This window comes from Prionailurus viverrinus, chromosome A3 (genome assembly GCF_022837055.1).
Source record: "Prionailurus viverrinus isolate Anna chromosome A3, UM_Priviv_1.0, whole genome shotgun sequence".
Taxonomy (NCBI): Eukaryota; Metazoa; Chordata; class Mammalia; order Carnivora; family Felidae; genus Prionailurus; species Prionailurus viverrinus.
Window position 1 is genome coordinate 117,798,412 of NC_062563.1, and position 26,738 is coordinate 117,825,149.

Consider the following 26,738-nt stretch of genomic DNA (forward strand, 5'->3'; position numbering starts at 1 on the left):
TTCCTTTTCATCCCACCCCCCACCTCCACTCCCCCTTCACCCTCCACCCCTTATCCCAAATTCCTCCTTCCCTGAGCCCTGGCCCCGAACAGTCTTTCTCAAAGGCAATGCTTGTCCATCCCATGCTCAAAAGCCAGTGGGATCCCAGCCTGACTCCTGTATCAGACAATCAAGGTGGCCTACCTGGGTCCACTCACCCATCTACTTTGTCCTCCCCAGCAGACTTGCTCTGCTCTCTCACCGCCATCCGGCCTGGTCCTCGTACAAGCCACACCCACTGTTACCATCTCTACACTGTTTCCAGCTTCTTCCTGATAACCCTGACCTATTTTTCCTTCCATGCCCTGTTGGCTCAATCACTTCAGTACTGTGTGACCCTGGCTGAGTCATTTCTGTCACATGTACTATGAGGAGGCAAGACTAGATCATCTCCACATCTCTTCCACTCCTACCATCGAGGACCCTCAAGTGGCTGTGACATGGAAAAGCCTGCCAACCATGTCCTGGGCTGTCCACCCCCGTCCTCTATAGCCTCCGGGGAAACATTTGGCCTGAAAGTCCCAGTGTCTGTTAGCACTCTGCTGATTCCCAGCAGGAAGGGTGAGCCCACCCTGGGGAGGGCTCAGGGAGCGAGCCCACTGCATAATGGAGCCAAGCAGGGCTGTGGCAGGAGGCTTACCCAGGTTCTCAATCATGGCGTCCAGCGCAGCCGTGGCGGCGGTATAAATCCCCGAGTTCTTGGAGTTGAGGTTGTCTGCAACAGCGATGATGATGGAGAGCAGCATAGGGTTTAAGCTTGCTTTGAGGAGGGGGATCATCTTGGCAAGGGACTCCAGGGCCCACTGGTTCACTTTCTTGTTGGAGTCCTGAAGCCTTGGGGTGAAAGCATCAAAGACCTATTGAGGAAACAGAAACCAAGAGCCCATGGGAACCCAGGCTGGGCAGGAGGCCCACAACCCAACCAACCACCCTTGGCAGGGATTCCTCCTGCCTTCCTGGTCATCCAAACTGCACCAGAACATTCTCAGTGATGAGGAGCTTACTTCCTCAAAAGGGAAAGAGGGGAAGAGGGGAAGAACTGTATATTGAGCACTCATTGCGTCAAAGCATCTAGAGCATCCCGTTAGGTACCCTGCACTCTCATGAAACGATCCAAACCGATGAGGCATGCGTTCCCATCCTCAGTTTACTATTAAAAACAAAACAAAAACTGAGGCAGAAAAAGGTTCACTGACTTTCCCCAGATCACACAGCGAGGCTGCTGACTTCAAGCCTGTGCCCTAAGTACTCTGCTACATGGCTTGACTATCAGCAGCCTCAGTCCTGGAAGAAGCAAACATCTGCCCCTGTTTCCAGTCTGTGAAAGGCCTGTGCTTGCTCCTAACCCACCTGTCCAGCCATCATGGCCAGTCCCCTGGCCAACACATACTCTGCCCCCAAACATCATGTGCCTGGCTAGACCAGGAGCAGCCTTCAGCCGTGGCATCCTCTACCTCTAGCTTCCCCCCCGCGCCCCCCTGCGCCCCCCCCCCCCGCCACCCCGCTATAAACCTGCTAGAGGGATGAGAGATGCCAGGACATCTCTGGGTGGTCCCAAGGGGCCTGGCAAGAGGTGATGCCCTTGCCCCCTTGGCTACTTCCAGGCAGTCCCACAGTGTTACCAAGGTAACTGGATAGCAGGTACTTTTCGGGCTCCCTTTACCCTGAGGGGTCTGGCACAATGTCAAACCCTTGTCCTGAGTTTTCCAAATTGAATTTGTACCCACAGGGGACAGCCAGGTGAGACAGCAGGGAAGGGGCAGCGCTCACCTGGACCAGGTTGGCGGTGATGAGCTCTGGCTCAGCCTTGCAGCGCTCCAGGAGCCGCCCCACGCCCTCCATCCGAGACTGGTATTCTCTGGCCTCCAGCAGTCGCGTCAGCTCCCGAAGCCATTCCACCACCTCCGGGCCACTGTGCATGGAGGGCCGTAGCCCTGCCAGCCGAGGGCCATTGGAACTGAGCCTACACAGAAGGAACTTCTGACCTGGGCAAGCCCCAGAAGATGGATGCACCTCTTGTCCCATGCCCCTTCCAGACAGGTGGAACTGAGACAGGAGTGTCACCTGCAGCTTAGTCCACCCCCAGCTTTCCACCCGCTGCTTGAGGACGCTGGCCCCAGAACTCTGGAAATGCCTTTTCCTCAGGGGACAACAATCAGGTTGCCTAGAGCCCCATCCTTTCATCAGGGGACAGGGCTCTCTCTTCCTGCCTTTTTTTCTCTTTTCAGAAAACATGTGAAGAATGGGGGATGGGTATCAGAGCGAGAAGTGGGAGTCCACGAAAGAATGACTGCACATTTAATGTAGGAGTGAGGAAAGGTCTTGCCAGCTGACTGTGTCCTGAGCCCTGGTTGCCTAGGCCCTGCCCTTCTCCAGTGACCAAGGAAATGTTAAGACTCCCTGTTCTATCATTGTGGGGGCACATAGCTATAGTATCCCCTGATCCAGTGCAGCCAGTATGAGAGCAGTTCCAAACAGGACTCCTATCCCCCACCCCAGCTCAGAACCCGGCTCTCTGAGCTCATGCCCTGCATCCAAGTCCCCTCTGAAAGAGCCCAACACCATCCATTCTGTCATTCAGTCCTACACTCCACGCTGTTTGCCCACTGAGTGCCAGGAGCTGTACTGGCCACCGAAAAGAGGGACGTAAAAGACACGCCCTTTGCCTTAAGGAGCTCACAGACCAATGGGAGACAGGTAGGTCAACCGGCTGACAGAGTACTGAAGAACAGAGGGCACAGAGAGAGCCTCGGGGAGACGGTGACAGTGATCCGAATCTTGTGGAGTCTTGCAGAATAAACAGGCATGTTCTAGATGCAGGTGGCTCAGCATAAGCAAAGAAAGGCTCAGTAGGAGATAGGATGGTGGGGAAGGGGGATGGGCAGGGAACATGAGCTGCTCCGGTCTGGCTGAGAGACTGTGTGTAGGAGAGAGCAGGAAGCTAATCTTAAAGAGGTGACAGAGACTTTCCTGGGCGCCTGCTAAGGAGTTTAGATATGATCCCTCCCCGACACCACAGAAGAAGTTTGAGTTTCAGACACATCAGTGATCGGGAGGTTTCTGCTTGGTTTCGACTCCTCCCAGCACCTACCCACCCTCCAGCCTCTCCGCCCATTCCCTCTCATCTACCTTCCTCCCAGCTCTGCCTCTAAATTTGTCCCAGGCTGGGCACCCTGATGGCAAAAGGGTGTGCTGCTCTAAGCGGGTAGAGAAACGCTGAGTGCCCACAGAGGGCCTGGCCAGCAACATGCCCTGCCTGTACGAGCGGAACTGCACCCCACTCGGCAAGACTGCAGTAGCCAACTTCTACTGGCAAGTGCTTCTGGTCCCATGATGTGGTCTCCCTGAGATTTGGGTGGGGGAACACCTCCTATAAATTCACCCATGAGTGCTGCAGACCCAACTAGGTCTCCACCGTAGCCCAGATCCACACAGACTCCCAGAGCCACCCCTGGCCCAGGGCAAGCAGGACGTCTGTGTCGTCAGCCTTCAATGAAAGCTGCAGGGAGACAGGCGCAGCCATACCCATCCTTGCCGGGCAGCCCGTTCTCACACAGCACCAGACTCCTTGACACCTTGCGGCCCTTGGCAGATGGAAGTCCATCACTGTCTTCTGTTCCCTTGAAAAATGCACACAGAACATGAACCAAAGGGGTGGCCCTCTGGGGGAACTGCCGGCCACTCCAGGCTACATCATAAGGAAAGGAATAACCCCTTCCACCTGGCAGAGCTTCGGAGGGAACAGCTGAGCCTTCTGGAGCCCTGGTAGTCAGGGCAGGGGTCAAGATCCTCACTTAACAGGAGACACTGGGGACGCCCAGCAACTCAAGGGACACAGGCAGAGAGGAGCACAACCAGGTCTGAGCACAGAGCAAGGAAATCACATTTATCCCACCAGGCAGGGGTTGTGAGTGAAATGGAAGCCTCTGGAGTGCACACTCCCCTGACCGGCCCAGCTCTGATCTCCACCCTGACCTGCTCATGCCCCCGACTCACCCGCTGCTTAATGGCAGCCATGACCTTCCGCAGGTCGTGGGACGGGAGGCTCTGCTTCAGAAATGCATCAAACTTCGTGTTCGACATCAAGATATTCACCATCTTCCGGCCATAAAACCTGCCACAGGAGAAAGAAAGGGATGAAAAAATAGCCATAGAAATGCATCATAAATCTGCTTTACAGATTTACATAAGTTTTCTAATTGTAGTAACAGAGTTTTTTTTTTTTAATTTTTTTTTCAACGTTTATTTATTTTTGGGACAGAGAGAGACAGAGCATGAATGGGGGAGGGGCAGAGAGAGAGGGAGACACAGAATCGGAAACAGGCTCCAGGCTCCGAGCCATCAGCCCAGAGCCTGACGCGGGGCTCGAACTCACGGACCGCGAGATCGTGACCTGGCTGAAGTCGGACGCTTAACCGACTGCGCCACCCAGGCGCCCCAATAACAGAGTTTTTAATACTTTTTCTCATGAAGACAGGAATCGCTAATTGAGCAGTTAAAAACTAGATTCATACAAGAATAAACATCACCCAAAGCCCCATTACCAAGAGAAAACTACTATTAAATTTTTACATATTTCCATGTAGTCTTTTTGATGCGTATACATTTTCTTTGCTATCAGAATGTATATACAACTTGCCTCTGGTTTTTTTCACTTTATCATTAATCATCTTCCCATGTCATCCTTTTTAGTGCATTCATAATATTCCTTTGGATGACTATACTGAAACGCACTTAACTTTTTCTAGTATGGGGCATCTAGAAATCTGAGGAAGGGTGCAGTGGGGCAGTATGGGAGGAAGTGGTCAGCTCTACCTGGTGAATAGTGCTGGGTGGAGGGGGTGGGGAATCAAGGAAGACTTCATAGAAGAGGTGACCCTTAGATTGGGACACAAAAGATGAGTAGGAGTTCAAGAGTGAGACGGATTAGGGGGTAAGAGGGTGGTGGAGGGGCGTCATTCTAGGATCCATTATACGGTCTGACACGTCAGCAGTCTTGTGGTTGGAAAACAGCAGGCAAGACCTAGATGCGGGATAGAATACAGAGAAGGCACGACCCAATTTCTCAAAACATGAAGGAGTTGGGCTTTAACCTGTGTGTAGTGGGAAGCTGAAGAATGATCAGAATTGCACTGAAGTCGATATGTCTCTGGCAGCAGTGTGGAGGATGCGTCTCTGTGGACAAGGCAGGGGGGAGGGGGGCAGGGGACCTGCTAAGAGACCACCATAATAGTCCGGGCGAGAGATGATGAAGTCCTGAAATAAGGTGGTAGAGTGGGAGTAAGGAGGGATGGTCAGATTCAGGACGTGCTGAGAAAGTTGAAACTTCAGGGTGTGGGAGCTGATTGGAGGTGGAGCTCAAAGCATCTTCCGTTCTCGTATTTCACTCAACCTAAGACTCCACTGATCATAAAATGCACCATTGACTTATTTTCCACTAAGGAAAAACAGAAACAGAAAACACTGGCAATTTCCACTGCCTTCTATGACACTGCCCCATGTCGGAAGGCAACCCTTCTCTGTATTATCTCAGAAACGGAGTTAACGTTACTTTTAGGTAGTGCCCTTCCCTCCTTAGGTTGGGTAAACTACTTGGTTTGTGGTGGCCTTGTAAGAAAATGTGGAATTTGGTTATTCCTTCCATGATGACTGTTTGCATTAATATCTAATTTATGTCCCTCCCATGTCTCTATTTCCATACCTTTTCTCATACACTATAACTTTTCATTTCAATGCCGAATAAGAGTGTAATATTTCCAAGACATTTTAGAGAGCAATTAAACTCAACAAGTCCCCACAGAGCATCCACGGTGACTTCTTAAAATAAATATAAAAGGCTAACAAGCAGAGAAAGCCTCATAGTTTACTTCCTACAAGGCAAACTGTAATTCAAGGGTTTATGCTATGAGCAATAACGACCCAAGTTTGTAAATGTGCAGATAGTAAAACCCAAATCAAAATTGCTGCCTGGCCAACAGCAACGGTGAGACGCCTCTGATTGTAAGATACTAAAATGTGGGGGAAACTGTGTGTTTTAGAATCAATAAAGTAGGAAGGTCTCCATTTTGCATCTTCAGTGACTCAGTAAATAATAGTGACTTTTAACAATAGAATAGTTACAAACAGAGAGGGAGGGAGGCAAACCATAAGAGATTCTTAAATACAGAGAACCAACTAAGGGTTGATGGGGGGAGGGTGGGGAAGAGGGGGAAATGGGTGGTGGGCATTGAGGAGGGCACTTGTTGGGATGAGCACTGGGTGTCGTATGTAAGTAATGAATCATGGGAATTTACCCCCAAAACCAGGAGCACACTGTATATACTGTATGTTAGCCAATTTGACAATAAATTATATTTTTTTAAAAAAACAATACAGGGAACACAGCCAGAGAAAGGCTTGGGGAGAAGGCAATGGGTTCATTGAGGGACACTCTGCCCCAAGGATAACAGTGGGACATCTGGTGACAGGCCCTCTGGAGATAGAGGTAAAGCACTGATGCTCAGGGAAGGGAGACCCTAGGAAGCATCAGAGTTGCTCGGGCTGGAGCCACGGAAGTGGTGACAGTGGTCGGGGAGAGTTGTAAGTGGGGGACAAGAATGAAGACACTGCTGTGGCAGGCAGGCAGAGAGGGGGCCACAGAGGGAGAGCGGAACCCGGGAGTGCAGGGCCACAGACACCGGGAGGCATAGGAGCCAAGAAGGAAAATGGAGTGTGGTCGATTCCTGCAATGGAAGAGAGGTCAGAAAGGAGAGGGACATTCGAGCTGGAGAGATATTAGATCTTGATTTCCATCCCCCCACCAACAACTAAAAACAAATCTACAAAACCTTCTGGCTCCCCACCAATAATCCTCATTTCAGTGACTGGCACTAACACTTACCCAGCTGTTCAGCTGAAAAACCCAAGCATCATCTTTGATTTCTCTTTGAAAGCCTCACCACCCACATCCTGTTGGCCCTGCCTTCAAAAGACACCCCAGTCCAGCTCTCCCCACCCTCTGCTAGCCTACAGCACCCCTGTCAGGGACTGGGGAGCAGCCCTCTGTCCGGTGCCCCTCATCCATCCTGCTCCCTCTCTCCTAGCAATCCTCCAATGAGCCGCCAGAAAGACTATTTTTAAAAATCAAAAGGGCAGTGAGCCTATAAAGAAACATAAACCCTAGTAATCGGGGTGGGGGAGGAGACTCTGACACAATAATGAGCTGTTATTTTTACCCATCAGATCAATGAAAATTAGAAATCCAGATAATGCAAGGTCGCGAGGACGTGGGCACTGGTGCCATGGGTGGGGGGCAGAGGGGCACAGTGTGCTCCCAGGTGCCCTGTAGTGCTCGGACTGCACCAGGGGACACATGCCCCTGACCACAGTCCTGCCCCCACGGCACATTCCCAGCATCTCTCTGCTCCATCAGGGAGCCATGTGTGCATGTGATGCGGGGCACTGTCGCAGTGGGGAGGGCCCACCCGTGGACTGCTGGTGTGAAGGCACCGGCTGGTGCACACCACAGAACACGTCTGTGGAGCAGTCCCCGAGCTGGTGTGGTCTCCAGATCTGCTGACCAGACCCAGGAACCAAGGAGTGTGATTAACTGGACCCTAACCCTAGCTCTCCAAGACAGTGAATCAGGTTCTGTCACTCCTGTTCAACACCATCGAATTATCTCCTCACACTCCTACTAAAAATCCTCCGGTGGCCTCCGGTCACACACCAGCCCAAATCCCAGCTCCTGGCCGTGGCGCGTGGGGCGCTGCCAGGCCTGGCCCTGTCCTGTCCGCCTCATCTCCCACCCACTGCCCCCCCCGCTCACCAGGCACCCTGCAGCCCAGCCTTCTTCTTCCTCCAACACGGGGCCTCTACCATTTCCTTTGCCTGGGACACTCACACCCCAGACCCCCAAAGAGCTAGCTACTGCTGGCCCACCCGTTCTCAACTCAAATGTCACCCTTCAGAAAGATCTCCCCAGACTTGTAATCAAAGTAGCTGCCACCCCATTCTCCATTACATCGTGGCGTTTTTCCTCTGTATCCTTTATCCATATCTAGAAGAATCATAATAATTTCTTTATTTTCTGCCTACCCAGACTAGGGGTGAGATCCAGGACAGCAGAGGCCTAATTTTTCTTATTCATTGCCCTATTCCTAATAATGAAAAATGATCTGTTCACTATCTTTGGAAGGAATAAACAGTGGTCTTTGAGAGTGGAACTGGGGTGGGTCAGGATGGGGAGGGAGGGCAGCAGGAGAGAGGGAGAACTGGAGGCAGGGAGTGTGGACCCTCCTACAGGTCTGGCTATGCCTGTGCACAGAGACAGACAGCAGCCCTGAGGAAAGCAAACAGCTTCAGTCTATCCGACCCCAGGGAAGCTGAGCTATGGGGGGCCAGGACCTTCAGGGCTGGCTGGTTGTCTTATCTGCCCTGGGCTGGCCAGGTAAGCAGCCCCCAGGCCCCCGGCCCTGCATCACCTGGTGTCCTGGTTGGAGTCCTGGGCCAGCCTCACCAAGTTGCGCACCAGCATATCTGTGCTGTCCCTGGTGCCTGAGAGAAGCTTCTCGGCGCCTATCTGCTCCAGGACGGCTGAGAGGTGCTCGGCAGTGCATTTCCGGACTAAGGGGTTTCGGTGGCTGAAAGGAAATAAAATCACAGTCAAGGGCTCACACAGGAATGGGATGTGGGGTCCCTAGAGTGCCACACATGGACCTACACCTGTGCACCCATGCTTCATGCTGTGATGGGCTCTGAAATCTGTCTCCTACGGGCTACAGGGAATCTTCAAGGAAAGAGCAGCCACGTCCTGACAATAGAACCCAGGATGACAATGGCAACAACAGAAGGAAGAAGGAGCACCTGAAGCCACCTGATGCTGTTCCACAGTCCCTGCCAAAGGTGCTGGAGGCTAGCAGAGGGGAGGGGAGAGCTGGACTGGTGTGTCTTTTGAAGGCTCACCACCCCTGTGTCTTCCTGAGCCCATGTTTGCCTTCCCCATCTTTTCTTCACCTAGAAAGATCCTACCCAATCAACGTCTCCATCTCTGCCCTCTCCAGCCCCCTAGGCAGAATATCCCCTTGTCCCCTGGGAAGTACAGGTACACCCCTGTGGCTCTCCCACCAGGCTAGGAGCTCCCAGGGAGCTGGCACCAAGCTTCCTCTCAGTGGAATTCTGTGCCCTGCTGGTGCCCGGCACATGACCACACGTGGTGGGAGCTTACTGCACGTTTGTTGAAATGAATTGAGACAGGAGGGAGGGACAGGGGATCAATGGGTGACTTGGTAACCACAACAGGAGGAACCTGAAATCTTACAAGAGAAGCCCATCAGGGTGCCACTTGTTTCTTTCCCACCTTTTCCAACGGGGCCTGTGTGTCCACAGTTCATTAGGCAGCACTGACCCCTATTTCCCCCAGGGTCCCATCCCAGTGTAACACAAAGGGGTCTTCTGGGTTCTCCCTACTCATTATCATCCAAGGACCAGCTCCATTAGCATCTGAATCAGAATCTGCATTTTAGCCAGATCCCTGGGAATTCAAGTGTGCAGCCCCGAGGACACCTGACCCTGGTTCCTGCGACAATGATAGGGTGGTTCAATTTGTAGTTAGTGCATGCACTGAGCCAGGCACCCTGCTGAACACCTTCCATCTATTATCGGTTCAACTCCATAAGCCACTGTTACCATCATTTTGCCTGTGAGGAAGCTGTGGCTAAGGGAAGAATCCAGAAAAAAGTACAATTAATTTCTCCCAAGTTAATAACAGCCCCAGTGGGCACTCAATAAATGTTCTAGTAAAGGCAGGCACTGTTCTAAGTGCTCCTTCATGAATCAATTCATCTACTCCTCACTGTTTTATGAGGAATATACCATTATTATCCCCATTTTACAGATGAGGAAACCAAGGCACAGAGAAGTTAAGTAACAATCTGGGATGTGAACGCAGGCGACACGGCTCTGGAGCCCCTTACTCTCTGTACTGGGCTTTGGTGCCATTACCAAAGGCAATGGCTGCTACAACACAGCCTGGGGTCTATCTGAGAAGTCTCCTGCAGGAGCGTCGCGACCAGCTCTGGGGTTGAGAGAAAGGCTTTGGGAAATGGTTTTGGTTTTGCTTTAGTTTTGGTTCCACAAGTGAAAGCAAATCTGGCTGCAGAAAGCCTCCGATGGTAGAAAGCACCTTCCTCCGCCCAGGAAAATGCCAAGAGGTGTGAGCCGAAGTAACATTTTGTGCCTTGCTCTCCTCATAGCCTGGATTTCATCAGAAAGAACGCCCCTCCCCTGGGAGAGGTACAGGCTGCAGGCTGCCTCTCAGCCCTGTCTCCAGGATATTACCACGGACACTATGATCTCCCCAGAACACAGCAGCTCTCCCCTTCCAGCTGAGGCCCAGGGCTGCCCTGAGCTCACCTCATTATCCCCAGCCTGGCCCAGGAAGGGCGGGAGAGAAGCCCCCCAGGAAGCAGGGTCTTCCTCCCCCAGCTAAATGTGTGAGGCACCTGTCCCATCTGCCTGCTCCCCTCCCATCCCCAGGCCTCTCCCCTCACCTTACCTTCCCAACCCACCCCTCCCACAACAAGCCAGCACGTACTAGATGCCCGCTGAGGTGAGGGCCCCCAGGGAGCGGGCAGGGGTCACATGCTCCACCATGGCCCCCAAGGACCGGTTGGCCGCTCTCTGGATGAACTCGCTGGTATTCCCCATCTTCTGGAGCAGGCAGCGGGTGATCTCCTCGGCCTCCTGGTCCATGTTCTTCTTCAAGGCCCGGAAGAGGTCTCCCAGGGTGCTGATGGCCAGGCGTGACACTTTGGAGCGGAGGTTGGTGACCTAGGAGAAAGATGGGAGAGGGACCCTCCAGGACCGCTGGACTCTGCCAAGGGCTCCAGAACATACGAAGAATAGGGCACGGCACCACCCTCTCCCACCACCTCCACCCTCATTGCAGGCCTAGGCCTTGCCAGGCTGGAAACGAAAACCTTGCAGCAGCTCTGGACAAAACAGCCCTATTTTCTTAAAAAACACTATTATTGTTATCACCATAATTATTAATTCCACCTGTAATTTAAAATTTGAACATCTGAAATTTGGGCAACACTTAGTCAGCAAAGTACCTTTACAAATAATGCTCAATTTGGTCTTCACAAGCTGCCCCGCCCTCACCACTGGAGTAGTCTATTCCCAAAAAGGAGCCCCACTGTTCCTCCAGGCCCAGCCTAGGCCCAGGACCAGTACCAGGGGAGAAAGTCCTTGGGAAGTGTTACAACTTCCCTGCAGATGGAGATTTAGCCCAGAACACTCCAACCCTGCTCAGGCATCTGAGTACAGAGAACAACACAGGGCTGTGGCAAATGGGCATACAGGATTCCGATTATTATAATACCCAGCTATGAGAACAAAGGAAACCCCAGGCCCCAGTTTTCCATTCTGAGAAATGGGCGGGTACCTCCCACCTCCATGGCTGAGGGCTAAGAAATAAGCAGGGAGGGAGCCACGGCCCCTCCGTGGCTACCATGTGACCCTCACTGAACAGGGGCACCAGGGAAGGGGGAGTGGCTGCAGGGTGGGGACAGTGCCCAGCTGTCTAGGTGGCCTCACCTCCCCTGTCACAGCCAAGGACACGTCGTGCAGCCTCCCAGCAAGGACATCTGAATGACAGGCCGCCAGGCGCTGAATGCTCACCAGGCCCTTCTCCTTCATCTGCCTGAGAAGCGAGTTCCAGACCTCGTCACAGGCAGGTAGGGAGGAGCCCTGCAGACCAGGGGCGCCCCTGCCACCACCCCTCCCCTTGCAGTAGGGGGAGAAGGCGTCTCCTCACCAGTCGCTGCTCTCGAGGCACTGGAGGGCATCCATCAGCCCCAGCTCAGGGTTCGAGAAAGGCCTCAGCTCCTTAGAGGCTCTGAGAGCCATCTCCTCCTCCTCTTCTTCCCATTCGGGAGACCCCAAGGCAAGCACCGCAGGGAGTGAGTTGGCTGCACTCACAGAAAAGAGAAGGAACAGGGAGCATTTCAGCAGGAGGACCCAGGCCTGGCTGCGTCCCAAGCCCCCCTCACACGAGGTGTACTCAGAGAAGGGACTGGTGGGGGCCGAGAGGGCAGGGCCTGTGCTTCACCGCCGGGGGGCCACGGACACCACCCAGCACTCTACCTTTTGTCGGCCTTTTCCGTCCCGGCCCTGCCAACCTGATGGTTCTGAACAAGCTGGCCTGTGATATGCTGTTGATGTCATGTGACAAAGCACATCATGCCAGTGACTCACCCCCAATCCTACCCTATCTGTGGTTGGGTGAGGCTCATACATCTGTCAAGGAGGGAGCCCCTACTCACACTGGTCGTGCTCTAACCTCATCCCCACCCAGGAACCTGTGTTATCAGTCTGTCCTCCTCCCCCCCACTCTCCATCCTCTGCGAACTTGCCCACAGGCAGGGAAGTGGTCCAAAGGAGGAAGCAGGGAGACGAGACAACGCAGCTAACTGGGGCCCGCGTGGTCAAGATGTGGCCACACTGGCAGGGACTGCTGAAAAGCAGGGATGTTGTTTAAAAATCGGGTCATGTTTTCTAGGCTCTCCTTCCTTGGGGACGGGGCCAGAATCACACAATCCCAGTGGAACAGGAGGGCAGTTTAGTCATCTATCTGGTCCAATGCCTGAATCACAGCACTGAGGCCTCAGAGGTTGGGCCCCTTCCCTCACAGTCCCCCCACGGAGCCATGACAAGAGGGTCTGCTCTGAACCCAGAGCTGTCACTGCCACACCTCACTTCCTTGCTACTTCTTTTCAGAGACTTTTCAGAGACTGGATTCTCCTCTCAGCTTTGGTGTTGGATAAGAGTCATTAGCCAAAATCTTAGTCCCTATGGGCCACCATCACCTAAAGTCAACTTAGGGGACTTTGGGTCTCTGGGTCTCAGTCCTGTTGTCTGTAAAATGAATGGAGTGGATTATCTAGATCAATATCTCCTGAGTGTCAACCATTCAATTACCACTTTCACGATTATTTGTCATGTCTCTTAATTACCTATAATTTTATTCATATGGCATGTTTCTTCAAGCTGACCCACTTTTTGAATCTTAAATAAGTTTATTCTAAAGGGAGATTTATGTCACTGCTGTAATTGGTAAACAAATATTATTTTGTCATAGAATAGGATATTTGCAAGAAAAGTAAAAGGATGATATAAACTCCAGCTATCAAATTATAGCCAGTTTCTGATGCCTCCAGCTGGAAGGAAGATCTCTTTGTTTAAAAAGGAGATTCCAAGTCTGCGAGGCATGCTAAAGACCAGCACCGAATTTAGACTTTCTGCTTGACAGAATCAGAGGGATAGAAAGAGAATGGAAAAGAAGGGTGAGTCAATATTATTTCTGGCACCAGAAAGGTGTTCTATTCTACCACCATGGTCCCACCACACCCCCCACTTAAAGAAACTGTGAACCAGGCTGGTTGTTTTCCAATGTTCTTTAGTAGAAAATCTTTCAAACTTGAACTCTCAAGTGGTTATGCAATAAACAAAAAAGTGAGGCAAAATAGGTATTGCTCGGGTAGAATGGGGTCAGAGCCTCCTTTGTCCCTTGGCACCTTCCTGAGCATCCCACAGAACCTTTGGATCCTGAGATCGCAGGCTGTAACCAGCCCTACCCAACACTGACACTTTATGAGGCAAAGTGTAGGAACCCAAGGTCTTTACAGACCGCTCTCTTCCTCTTCCTGATGTTTCCAGCTACTCTCGTGGGTGCTTTCCACAGGATCTGTGGTCCTGGTGCACTGGTGAGCCCTCCAGGACAAGTCATGTGGACTGGACACACCTGCCCTTCTCCCAGTAATTCAGCTGCAATTCCCTGGGTCTCCAGGCTGGCTCCCACACTATTCCTCTCTCTCTGGCAAGGTGATTGCACCTCAGGCCACCCTCTACTCTAACATGGGTAATGAGGAGAAGCAGAGCAGTCCCGGTCACGTTTGTCGTGCCCCCAGAGCATCCCGAGGCAGCACAGTGAGCGGGACGTGTGCCCCCCAGCCAGTCGGTCTGGCCCCTACCTGAAGCATGGCGGGCAAAGCTGGGCTCCTGCTTGCTGACAGGGATGCTGGGTAGTGAGGCCCGGTTGGCCCGCTTCCTGAGGGTGACACCCATGTTTCTGCGTGGGATGCTCAGCCCAGTGGACACAGACAAGGTTCCACTGCCCCGGAGGGGAAGGAGGCCTGTGGAGGCAAAGAAAATCCTAGGATGGAGCTGGTCCCACCTGTCCTCGGCCCCAGTGTCCTCCTCTGGACACGGGCCCATCCATGGCCCCCTGTCTGGTGTGAGGTTGGGGGACATGGGGAGCTGTGGGTAGTCCCTCTCTTGCCCAGGGGTTGGCCAAGAGGTCTCCCCAGCCTGAGGGAATCGTGCCCTAGGCACCCAGTACCTTCCTTCACCAGGGCTCTCCGGGAGCCCAGGCTTTGGGAAGCAAGCTCCCTCTCCCTCTCCGGCTCCTGTGCCCTCTGGAACTCCAACTCCTTCATCTGCCTCAGCCGCATCTTCTCCTGGGCAGACTTGGAGATGGTGACCTGGATCTGGCACAAGGTCAAGGCAAATTCCATTACCCTGAGGACCCAACTGTGTTTTCTGTACCTTCATTTATTCAGTCATTGGGAATGTGAGTGGCTTCTGTGTGCCATCACTGTACCAGGAATGAACACAACCACCAAGACCTTGCTCCCTAAGGGCTGCCATGGAGTGGGGAGACAGCAAACAGACCAATCTCAAACATCAGGCAATATGTACCGGGAGGAGAATAAGGGACAGAGGGTGATAGGGCTTCCATTTTAAGTAGGAAGACCCAGAGGGACTCCCTGAGGAGGTGAAATTTAAGCAGAGACAGGAATGAGATAAGGGAACAGGGGCCATGCAGATTTCTAGGGGAGAAGTATGCTAAGTAGAGGGAATAGAGTGCAAAGGCCCCGAGGCTGGAGTGTGCTGGGTGTGGTTGGGGTGAGGGTACTGGCTGGACCACACCAATCAAAGGATGGTAGGACACAGGGTGGAAGGTGGCAGGCGTGCACCAGTCACCATGGTCCTTGGTGGGGAGTTGAGCTTGTCCTCTGAAGGACACAGCAAACCGCTGAGGTTCTGAGCACAAAAAGTGACATGATCTGACTTCCACTGGGGGGTGAGGGGGTTCCCCTAAGTGTTACTATTTTTTTTTTAACTTTATATTTAGGAACAACTTAAGACTCACAAGAAGTTGCAAAATAGAACCAAGAGTTTACATGTGGTGGGGTTTGCACTACCACAGCAAGAATGAAGATGACAAAGTGGCCTGATTCTGGACATGTCCCAAAAGTAGGGCCCACCACTTTGGCTGATATATGAGGTGTGGGGTGACAGAGAAAGAGCAGAGGCAAGGATGGGCCCAAGATTTTCAGCCATTGTAGCTGGAAGGCTGCCATTCGCTGAGAGGGGACCCTGGGAGAAGAGGAGATTTTGGGAGGGGGGTGGTAAAGATTCAACAGTTGAGTTTTAGATAAGGTAAGTTTGAAATATAATTAGATATCTAAATGGAAATGCAGAGTATCAGTGAATACACACTTAGTAATATAATTTAACTGCTACTGGAGGTCAGGGGAAAGTCTGGGCCAGACAGAGAAATTTGGGAGTCCTCAGCATATAGATGCCACTTAATGCCTGGCCTAGATCAGGTCACAGGGGGTCAATATAAATAGACCAGAGGCCAGAGGTCAGGGCTCTGGGGCCTCCAGTGTATAGAGGGCAGGAGGATGAGAAGGAGTCAGCCAAGAAGAACCAGGAAGGAATGAAATCTAATGGAGGCAGAGAATCAAGAAGGAAACCACCCCCTTGCTTCCCCTCCAAGGTGAAGACTTCAAGAAGGACAAGCCATTAAAGCCACTGGTGGGTCAGGTTAGAGGAGGACTGGACTGTGCTGCACATGGGAGGTGGAGGTCGCTGGTGGCCTGGGCATGAGCAGTGTCAGTGGGGCCCAAACCCAACTGCAGTGGACTCAGGAAAGAATGGGTGCAGGCAAGGGAGTAGTCTGGTTTTCCGAAGAATACAGAAATAACAGAGAGCTAAGATGCTGATGGGAGTGGTCCCATTTCAAGGAGGATGTTGTTGACGCAAGAGCAGGGAGCAATGCTGGGGCTGGGTTGTGGATGGACGAAGCCAGAACAACAGGAGATGGGGACACTGGAAAGCGAGGTGCCCATGGGGATGAAGTTATCATGAGACCCAAGGTCTGACCATGGGTGTGAGTGGCCAAGGGTGGGTCGGTGGTGAGGTCATCTCATGGCCCTGAATCATTTTGCCTTCATTTCATTCCTGGCACCCTGGCTGGTGTGGGAGAGCTGTGGCACCTGGACCTTATCATCATCATCATCACGGGATCCTAACATAGCTCATGCACATAGCAGTCCTTTTGTATTTTATATCTCTGTTTCAAAGACTGGGCACGGATCTCCCATAACAGTGACTCTTCAAGTTTTAGTAAATTCATCCAGACCAGGGAAGAGAATCATCTGGACCAAGGTCACCTTAGAAGTGCAAGGTATTTGTCAGCCTGTCAAGCACAGCCTTTGGCTGATCTGCCTCTGAGTCAGCGGCCTCTCAGTTGCTATATTGGGTGTTGGTTCAAATTACTCAACTTGGTTCACCTAAGCCCCTCTGTACTCTCCACATCCTGCTTCCTTCCGAACCATGTGTGACCTCCTTCTGCCCTCCCTTCCTCCCCCATCTCACCCCTCAGATCCCCACTGTACTCTGCCTTTCACTTAGCCACCCTCCCCACCCTTCTCTTCCTCTCTCCTGTTTCTCTCCCTTTCTTCGGTCCTGATCCCCAAACCATCTATAGGTTCCAGCCTTAAGTACCAGGGTAGCTGCCTCAGTGCTCTTCCTTGCCCTCCTCAAGCTGGCCCCACTTTTATGTACTTCAGAAGCATGCTTGTGTTCATCCTGTGGTCCACTCTGACCCTAACTTTCTCCTCCCCTCACTTTCCAGATACCTTGGTACTGCTCTCCCTCTGGTCCTCTTCTTTGAACAAGAGGCGGGCTTCTTTGGCATGGCCGAAGGAGAAGGTTGTCAGCGTAGAAGCAGACTGAGATGAAGGCAGGGCAGCCTTCTCGGGGGCATCAGACCTGTCTCTGGCAGGTGGAGCCGAAGGTTTTGGCTCTGAGGAGTCAAGAACAAGAGTGCAGCTGAGGACACCCAGCACCTTGAGGCAGTATTCATCCCTTTGGGCTGTCCTGGGGCCCTATGACACTGTGGTTGGTGTAACATTTTACTGCCTAAGACTGCCTCTCTCCATTGTTTTGCCCAGTACTTCCTTGTGGTTAAATTTACTCTACAGAACAGCACTGGCAGGCATAGAATGTTCTCCTCCTTTCATTCATCCATCCACCCATCCACCCATCCATCCATCCATCCATCCATCCATCCATCCATCCATCCATCCAATAGTTACTGTATACCTTATTATAAGACAGGGAAGGGAGGGAGGAAGTGTGGGCAGAAAACAGGGGGCAGGTCTGTTGTCTAAGAAGTTTAAGATATTTCCTGAGAATGCACGTCTGTCTTACCTGGGAGGTGTGCACCTCAGGAAGACAGAAAATAAAACGAGCACCCTCATCACAAAACATGAAGAGACCAGAGAACCAACAATACTAGTCTAGTCCTCTCATTTTGCAGACGGAAAAGCTGAGACCCAGCAACCTTCAGATGCTCTTGTGATTGAGACAACACAAACTGGTTTCCAAATGACATCAAATCACTAGTATCTCTTTGTTAATCTAGATTTTCCTAATCAATGAATTTCAAAAGTATGTTGTCTTGTGATGGAGGCAAGACAGGGGTGGGTTAGTTTTCTTTTAATGAAAGAAATGTTAACTGGGTTCTCCTGTTCACAAAGGTTGGAGCTCACTGTCCTTGGGTGAACCTGCAAATAAGGGGACCACTATCTGGGGCCACCTGAGGCTGGAAGGGGTGTCTTGAATCTGGGGCCTCCAGGAGGGCTCCCAGGTTACCCTGGACCTCTGCCCAGCCCATGCCTCCTACCAAGGATCCCTCTGCCTGCGTCCCAGGAGAAGGATCAAGGGCCAAGATGGAGGAGGGATGAAGCCTCCATTTGCCCAAAAGTAAAGGGCAGGGCAGAGGACACAGATGTCCAGGTACCAGCTAACCAGGGCAAGGACTGCAGGAACGCCACAAAATTTGGGAAGCCCTCAGCTTCAGACAATACCATGCGTGGTAGACGTGTTATACATATTGGGCAATGTTATCCCCAGCTGACAACTGGAGGGTCAGAGGGCCCTTTAAGGACTTCACTACTTGGCATCCCCTCTCCTCACCTCCACCTCCAAGAGAGGCCCTAAAAAGTCTTGTCTGAGCAGCCTGGACCCTGCCACCAAGCCCCCGGGGACCTGGTTCTCAAGCAGCAAGCTTGCGATGCAGACAAAGGAGTGGTTACAAACTGGGGTCTCCTGGCCCAACCCCCCTGACAGCACCCTCAGGGGTAGTTGCTGAGGGACACCGTGGGTGCCAGTGGCTGTCACACCAGACTGCCCAAGGTCACCCCACTGCAGCCCAGCCAGAGAGCAGCAGGGGAAAGAGCCACCACAGAAGTTTCTATGCCAGGACCGCCTCTCGGGCTCAGCTCGAGTCCTGACCCTGGGGTTTCTTGGGCAACAGCCTCCCCCTAGCCAGTGGACCCATCTGCTAAGCTATACAGAGTGGCCTGCCAGAAAGCTGGACCAGGAGTCTGCCCCCTCCTGCCGGTCAGCACAGCAGTGGCCTCCAGCCCTCATCCCCGGGCTTGGGGATCCCCTCCCCCAACCTGCTCAGGGCTCATCCTCCCTCCTCTCCACAGAGTGAGGTCACAGAGTGAGGTCACAGAGTGAGGCTAGAGAGCTTCCTGCTCCCTCTTCTGAAGCCTCTCTGCGCCTTGGCCTCTCACTGGCCACCCAGTTGGCCGTATTCCCCTGATGCTGAAACCTTCTGGAGCCAGCTGACTAAGGGGTTCACGGGATGTGGTTTAATTTCTCACTCGGTCTGGTGAGGAGTATTCCCCTCCATTTGCTCAAAACCGTGCAGAGGCAGCCCCTCGTGTCAGAAGCTCCGTCTTTGGAGCCATGTGGACCCGCCTGCAGATAAGCCGGGACTGAGACCACCGTGCCGAGACTGAGGACAAAACCCAGCTTGCAGAGTCTCGGAGCATGCACTCCTCTGTCACACAGGGTCTGCACCTTCCCTCTCAGCTGGCTCATGAGCTGGTGTGGGTCCACATGCCGGGCATAGCACAGGGCCACTGGTCCCCAAAGCGGCACCGCCGGTGACTTCAGCTTCTCCATCCGTGAAATGAGGGGTTCGGGTCCAAGCGTGCTCAGGCCTACTCGAACCCCAGTTCTGCCCCCACACCCAGTCCAGGAGGCAGGGAGTTGAATAGATAGCAAGTGGGAGTGCACAGGGGGGGTACATACCCAGAGATTTAGGGGTCTTCTCCCGAGGCCCACTCTCCTGAACCAATCTTAAAAGAACGGGGAAGAAAAAACACTATGAGAGATGGCAAGAAGGAGCCCCTGCTGTGAGGGGTCCGGTAGCCCCGGGATGGGGCAGTGGGCGGGACGGGGCACACAGTGGAGGGGCTGTGGGCGGCTCTGTAAAGAGGCTCTTGGCTAGGAGTTCAAAGCTGCAGGAGACGTAACTCCATCTGCAAAGTCAAGGGCAGACTGACCGGGAGACCACATCAGGCCAGGCTGGGTCCAGACACTGCAGACCACTGCCTCTGCCCTGCCAGGCACCCACGGCTTCTCCCCGCACTGCCCGTAGCAGCCTCTGCCTCAGTGTGCACCGCTCTCTGTGGTCGTCAAAGTGGCCTTTCTAACTCAGATCTCATGGCACTTCCACACCGAAAGGCCTTCAGCAGCACCTCATTCTCCAGGCTAAAGCTCACTGTCCTCACTTGCGCACACAGGGCCCCACCACCCTGCTAACCTCACCCACTCGTGTCATACAAACACCGGTGCTGCCGTGCACACCCCTGACAGTTCCGTGAACATCTCCATCTCTCCCTCTTCATCTCCCAAACTCTCCTTCAGCCCTCAAAGCTCAGCTCAGGCCTCACCTCCTCCAAGAAGGCTTCCTAGCCTAATCGAGATCAATTTCCACTGGGCTCCCCAGAACCAAGGGCAGCCTTCTACCTTAGTTCTTACCTCACTAGACCTCGATTCAGTAGGTTACTAGTAAATCTCTCTCGTGAGCTCCTAGAGCACAGAGACTGTCTTGTTTGGCTTTGTTTCCACAGCACATGGCACATAGTAGGTGCTTACTAGCTCTTAGCTAAGTAAACAAATGCATGGATGGATGGATGAAAAAGCAAATGAATGAAAGAAATGGTAATGGAGGCTCCTTCCCACCTATTTGCTAACCTCACAGAGTTAATGGAGAAAAATCCATGCTATAACTGGACAGCAAATGAGCAGATATTTATCGTGTGTGTATATAATCCATGCCAGGGACCAAGCTTGGCACCATGGAAGCTGCAGAGGTTTCTGGATATGGCCTCTGCCCTGTAGTGCTCCCAGTTAAAGAATAGGTATGAGGTTTAAATAAAAGTTGAACAAATCAGTCCGTGGGCTGGTTGCTGTGTGGACAGAGCAGAGGACGCCCTTTCCCCATCGCCTCCTGGAGAAGGGCAGGGAAGACTAGCACAAGGAAAGGCATGGAACTGGGGATTAAAGGACAGTAGGCTCTGAAAGCAGAGTGAAAGGCTGGTGTTAGGGTTGGGGAGGCGCCGCCCGGGGCTCTGGAGGGTCTGGGGGTGAGAAGATTCCTGCAGAGCAGCACAGGGGGACTGCTTGAATGTCAGACCAAGGAGAGTCGACTTTAGGCTGCTGGCACAGGAAGTCAAAAAATGTGGATCGTGTGGAAGAAAGGTACAGAGGGCGGTGGATGAGAATAGATTAGGATGCAGAGCCCAGGGGGGCCAGGAGCCAGTCTAAGAGCTGTCAGGGAGCTCAAGAGGGAGCCAGTGAGTGAAAACTGAGAAGGAAGGCAGAAGCAAGAGAAGGCCTGCACCTCAGTGGACATCGGGAGGTCATGGGAGGGAGGCAGTTTGGGGAAACATGAGGTGCCCCATCCGTGTGGTCGGGACGGGGGCACAGCCTCCCTCTCTCTGACATGACAAGACTGGAGTTGCCCAACAGGAGGATGGAAATCCAGAGCTCGACTCGAGGGAGACCTCAAGGCCGAGCAGGGCATGAGGAAGACACCCATCGCTGGAAGCTTCCGGCACAGACAGGACTCCTCCAGGGGAGAACGAGGAGATGGGTACAAAGGGCTGGGAACAAGCTTCAGGAATGGCCATGTTTAAGAGACAGACAAAGGAGAGCACAGAGGAGATTGCCTGGAAGGTCTTGTCACAGAAGGTCAAGAAGCGGGTTTCAAAGTCAGGAAGGCAAGGAAGGAGAAAACTCCAAGGACATCAACGCCCCACATGATGTGAAGTCAAGAGCAATGAGATGGGAGTAAAGGTCACTGGTCTGGGGCTAGAAAGTCCTTCCAGCCACCAGGAACGGCTTTGAGGGAAGGAAGGAGTAGATGTTTGAGCAGAAAGGAGGAGGGGCCTAATGTGAGGAAGTAGAGGTCGATGGAACTCCAATCCAGGAGCAGGCCCACACTCCTCCAGGGTTGAGAAGGAGGCAGACATCTATACAGACAGAAGGGAAGGCAGCATGGGAGATGGAGAGGTGAGGAGGCATGAGAGAAATGGGAAAATTCAGTACAGCATGCCCCAAAGCTATGCAGGAAATGAGGCCTTTCTCCCTCTCATTCTTGTCTCTCTGTCTCTGCCACTGTCTCTGTCTCTCTCACGCGTGTGCACATGCGCACACGCATACACACACACACACACACACACACACACACACACACACACACACATACTTGCTCTGACATTAGTCTGACCTGCCCATGGAGATGTTCTAGGCCATCTGAAGAGATCCGTCTGTCCCACTTATGAGCCATAAATGTGGACTCATTAGCAACACAGCAACCCTCTACCCCATCAGTTCCCAAACATTTTCGAGTCTGAAGACCCCTTGTAAAATCTAAAATTTTGTGGACCTCTCCCTCCTGCTTCCATACACACACACATGATAAAGCTTGTAATTGTAGCATCCGTTAATGAAGAAAATATATGCTACCATGAATACAGCTTGTATTTTATTCATCATCGCAGCAGCCACAGATAAGAAACTGGTGGAAGACGGAGGCTGAGACATTGTCTCCTAAGCCCAGACCACCCAGCTCGCCTTGGCCTCCTCAGGTCTGTGGCTCATGGGAGAGCCAGGCCCTTCACACCCCGGGTGCCCCAGACCTGCGCTGGAGTGGAGGTTCAGCGGATCTTGGAGGGATCGGAGAGAGGACTACAAGGCAGTTGTGACTTAGGGCAGCTTACCGTGTGCGGGGGACCCTCAGGCCCGTGAGGGCATCCTGGCCTGGAGGCAGGAGGCGGGGAAGGGAGCCAGGTGCACCGGAGGGGGTCCCAGCGGGCACCCCGGCCTTTGGGATGGGCGGGATCACAAGACCCCCCAGTGACTTGTGCATCTTCTCATCCTTGCAGTGCAGGTAGTGCCTGGAGATCTGAACCTGAGAGTGGAGGTTGGGGGAAAGGGTCTGGATGCTCACATCCCGGGCCCCTCATACAGGGTGGTCCCTTTTGTCAGGAGCCACGTGGGGTGGCAGGCAGTGCTGGGAAGTGTCCTCTGGTTTCTCTCTGCAGCCACACACCCCTAGAACTCCCCAGAAAGCTCAGCGCTTCCTTACCACTCCAAGACAGGATGTCCCCCTCATCCCTACTTCCTTTTTGTTATTTATTTTTCTCTTCTTGTCATTTGAGGAAATCCTAGAACATCAATGCTGAAAGCAGTCTTCAAGAACATCTGGTCCAGTAACTCCTTTTTATAGATATGCAAAACAGACCCAGAGAGAAGGGTGACTGGCCCAAGGTCACACAGCCCGTGAGGGGCAGAGTGGAAACCAGAGCCCAAGTCTCCTGAATTTTAGCCCAGCCTCCTTGCCCCTCAGCCTATAATGGGGAGGGTCAGAAGCATGAGGAATTCTGGAACATATAGACCAAGTCTCCTGAGTTTTATCCCAGCCTTCTTGCCCCTCAGCCTATAACAGGGAGGGTCAGAAGCATGAGGAATTCTGGAACATATAGACCAGAGAAGGCCTAGGGACCACCAACCGTAGGACTGGTGGTCACACAGCTCTGGGGCAGCCAGCCAAAGCTCACAGGCCAGCCATGAAGGTTTGGGACGCTGCTGGAAAGATGAAATGAGGACCCAGAGCCCCATCCTTGAGGGCGGCCCCTCAGACACTGTCTGAGAAGCTAGAGGCTCAGGAACCAGGGGTAGTAAAGAATGGAAAGAAAGGCAGAAGGACCGAGAGGTAAAACTCAGAGCAGTTGGATCACCTCACCTCCTGGGCTCCGGGTCTCAGCTCCTGGGGACCCTGGCTGCTCCCAGGCAGATCCAGGCCATTCTCCTTGGCTCCACCAGCCTCAGGGGTGGTGGGGATGCTCTGGATGAGGGGCATCGGCTTGGGCACCCTCAGCAGCCTCTGAGAGGTGGCCCGGGGGATGAAGCTCCTCAGAGGAACTCCTCTGGGGCCTCCCAAAGGATCCAGAGAGACTGCGGGATAAGGATGAGGAATAAGTTAGTCCCGGGAGCACGGGCTGGGGGGAAGTTCAGACACTGGCAACAGGGATGGAAGGCCAGGCCGGGGACAGAAGGAGATCCACCCGGACCGCCCCGCCACCAGGCCGAGCAAGCCGACGGTTCGGAGGGCCTGCTCCCCCTCCTATGAAATTTGGTAGAAAGGGCCCAAGTCACCTATTTAAAATTCAGAGGCAGGGGTGCCTGGGTGGCTCAGTCAGTTAAGTGTCCAACTCTTGATTTCAGCTCAGGTCATGATCTCACGGTTTGTAAGTTCAAGCCCAACTTTGGGCTCTGTGCTGACAGTGAGGAGCCTGCTTGGGATTCTCTCTCTCCCCTCTCTCTCGCTCTCTCTGCCCCTTCCCAGCTTGCATGTGTTCTCCCTCCTTCTCTCTCTCTCCCTCTCTCTCTCAAAATACATAAATACACATTTTTTTTTTAAATAAAACAAAATTCAGAGGCAGGCTAGGCAGGAAGGGAAATCTAGCAGTACTAGACTAGGGGTGAGGAGAGTGGGGTCCCGTCCTGGCTAGAAGCTGTGTGACCTTGGGTACATCTCTGACTCCCCATTTGCTCTTCTGTAAGATGAAAGTAGTCACATCACGGGGTTGTCCAAACATTCAGTGACGTAACTTACATAAAATGCCAAGAAAGTACCTGGCCCATAACTTACTTCTGTTTCCCCTTCCTTTTCAGCTAATGATGTGGAAGCATAGCTGTTCTGACACAGGGGGCACCCTGACCTAGTCTAAAAGCAGACCACCACACTTGCAGCTCTGCTATTAGTACCTCATGTGTCCGGCAGACATCTTCACTGCGCTTTGCCCCACCCCCTGCCATCCCTACAGTAAGGAGCTCAGGATGGTCTTTGCAAATTTTTTGGCGGTGGTGAAAATACTTAGCACTGAACTTTCGAGGGCCATCTTGTTCCAGCTCCTTGTTCCAAAGTGGTTGCATCAAAACAACCAAGTCAAAATATCTTCTCTGCAACCCTGCCCAGCCCGGCTCCGCCCAGCCCTATCATCAGTTTGGTGCGGAGAGGGAGGTGAGGAGGGGTCACAACCCAGGTGGGGACGTCACCACCAGCATGCCCACCTTGGGCCCCACCTGGGCAGTGGTGCAGAGAGGCCAATGCAGCCCCAACTCAGAGTGGTGAGGGCAGCCCCAGCCCCACTCAGGGTACCAGAGATCCCTGTCCGCCACACTTGCCGAGGGACCTGCTCAATCAAGATCACTTCCTATCTGCACATTGCACAGCTCCGTTCTTTTTCTCCTCCACTAGACCTTTGTGAAAAGACATGACACGTCTAGAAAAAAGACTCCAGACCTCTCAGGGAGAGAGTCACTGGTCTGGCAATTCCAGAAGCTGTATGACTTGGAAATTAGTTAATTAATTAATTAAAAGGATGCCTCTGGAGAGAAGACTAGAAGGAGGCAAGGGAGAGAATGGGGAAGTTAGTTGGGAGACCGCTGCAGGGCCCAGGCATTCCCCGGTAGATGGCTGACAGGGCTCTTGGTGGGTTCACCCTGAGCAGCTTGGAGAGAACCCGGCTGCCAGCTAGATACCTACTGATCCTCACGGCCAGGTAGCCTGGTGTCCCTGGCCTCAGGGTGGGTGGGTGGCAGGTGGGCAGGGCCCGGGGCTCACCTTGGGAAGATGATGCCAAGCCCTCTGAGAGCCTCCTTTTCTTGAGCTTGTCCTTGATCTGGGTGGTGTCCCGGGCCACACTGTTGGCCTCAGACTCCAAAAAGGGTGCCGGGTGGTTGGGCCCCAGAGATAAGGCAGCAATGTTCCTGGGGTGGCCATTCCTGGCCTGCCATCCCTTTGGAGGGGCATCCAGCTTGAGGTTGCCAGGATCCACTTGTCCACTCAAGGGCTGCAACGGCTCCTCTTGCAGGACCCTTGGAGCTGGCTGGAGGGAGGCTGGGGGAGATAGAAGCAGGAGAGGCTTGGCACACAGAGCCCAAGGCGGCACCAGGCACCAGCAAAACCTTTGGTGCTGCTTCCTTGGAACAGTCAGGACTTGTCCCGTGCTCCCGATCATTCAATGTTACTGTCACTCCTTGGGTCAGTTCATTCATCCAACAGTACCTATGAAGACATGGGTCATGAGCTACTCGAGAGAAGAAAAGGGGACTCACTACACAGCCCTTTCACAGCACAAATGTGAGGCCACAAATACTTAGGGTTGGCCTTCTGCCCAGGGACCACCATCCAGCAATCTCCAGGATCCCAACCAATGCACTCGATATACCTGACGATACCAAATGCAGATTGAAAAGAGAAGTTGAGGTGACTCAGGACAGATCGTGCTTCCGTGCAGACTCCAGGTTATCCAACAACTCACCCAACAAACACTCAGCGAGCGTCTAGTATTTGCCAAGCACTGTCCAGGCAGTGGAGGCACAGAGATGTGTGAGGCACAGCTTTATCACTGAAAGACTTGCAATCTATTACAGAAATAAGATTTGTCCCTAAATGGGTTCATTACAAGGTAAAATGTGATATGTGCCATAAGGGTGGTATCAATAAAATGCTTTGTGCATGTAGAGGAGGAGGAGAAACCTTCACGAAGTGGTGATGTCTGAACTGGGCCCTGAAGGAGCTTAGACCGTGGAAGGGACAGGGAGAACAAACAGAGACCAGCTTTTGGAATCTCTGCCCCACACAGAACAATTTTTTGGAGTGCCTTGACATAAGCCACGAGACCCACAGAAGAAGCCACAGATACTGGACAGCACCAGACCCAGCAAAAGCTGAAGTCGGTGCCAGCCACAGGCGTGCGAGGGGACTAGCTTGAAAGAGGGCAGGTAACCGGAACAAGCTAGCTTTCCATCTAGAACCCTGGGACTGGAGCTCTGCAGAGAAGGGGGGTCTGCAGCTGGAAGTTAGAGCAGAAAGTGGCCAGGAATCTGAATGAGTGTCCTGAAAATCACTTCTCCAGCTTCTGTCCTTCTAGAGGTGGCCACCTCCCCACCACCGCCCTGCATGCTGAATGCCCACCCAGGGGACAGTGGAC

General features: G+C 52.9%; 1 protein-coding gene across 8 annotated transcripts in view; it reads right to left on the reverse strand.

The window, feature by feature from the left end:
• Nucleotides 1-26,738, reverse strand: part of TOGARAM2 (TOG array regulator of axonemal microtubules 2) — a 71,176-nt gene that overhangs the window by 11,359 nt on the left and 33,079 nt on the right. For 6 of the 8 annotated variants that reach the window (XM_047854202.1, XM_047854204.1, XM_047854203.1 and 3 more), the window contains 15 exons: nucleotides 25,367-25,642; nucleotides 23,483-23,694; nucleotides 22,458-22,648; nucleotides 19,480-19,526; nucleotides 17,010-17,176; nucleotides 14,420-14,567; nucleotides 14,052-14,213; nucleotides 11,837-11,990; nucleotides 11,617-11,722; nucleotides 10,613-10,848; nucleotides 8,502-8,660; nucleotides 4,036-4,153; nucleotides 3,565-3,659; nucleotides 1,810-2,002; nucleotides 680-896 (listed from right to left, as the gene is read on the reverse strand). In XM_047854202.1, the coding sequence (XP_047710158.1) occupies nucleotides 680-896; nucleotides 1,810-2,002; nucleotides 3,565-3,659; nucleotides 4,036-4,153; nucleotides 8,502-8,660; nucleotides 10,613-10,848; nucleotides 11,617-11,722; nucleotides 11,837-11,990; nucleotides 14,052-14,213; nucleotides 14,420-14,567; nucleotides 17,010-17,176; nucleotides 19,480-19,526; nucleotides 22,458-22,648; nucleotides 23,483-23,694; nucleotides 25,367-25,642 (2,481 nt within the window). Of the gene's footprint in view, nucleotides 1-679; nucleotides 897-1,809; nucleotides 2,003-3,564; nucleotides 3,660-4,035; nucleotides 4,154-8,501; nucleotides 8,661-10,612; nucleotides 10,849-11,616; nucleotides 11,723-11,836; nucleotides 11,991-14,051; nucleotides 14,214-14,419; nucleotides 14,568-17,009; nucleotides 17,177-19,479; nucleotides 19,527-22,457; nucleotides 22,649-23,482; nucleotides 23,695-25,366; nucleotides 25,811-26,738 lie in introns of all 8 variants that reach the window. The other 2 variants (XR_007151176.1, XM_047854205.1) reach the window with 2 other exon arrangements.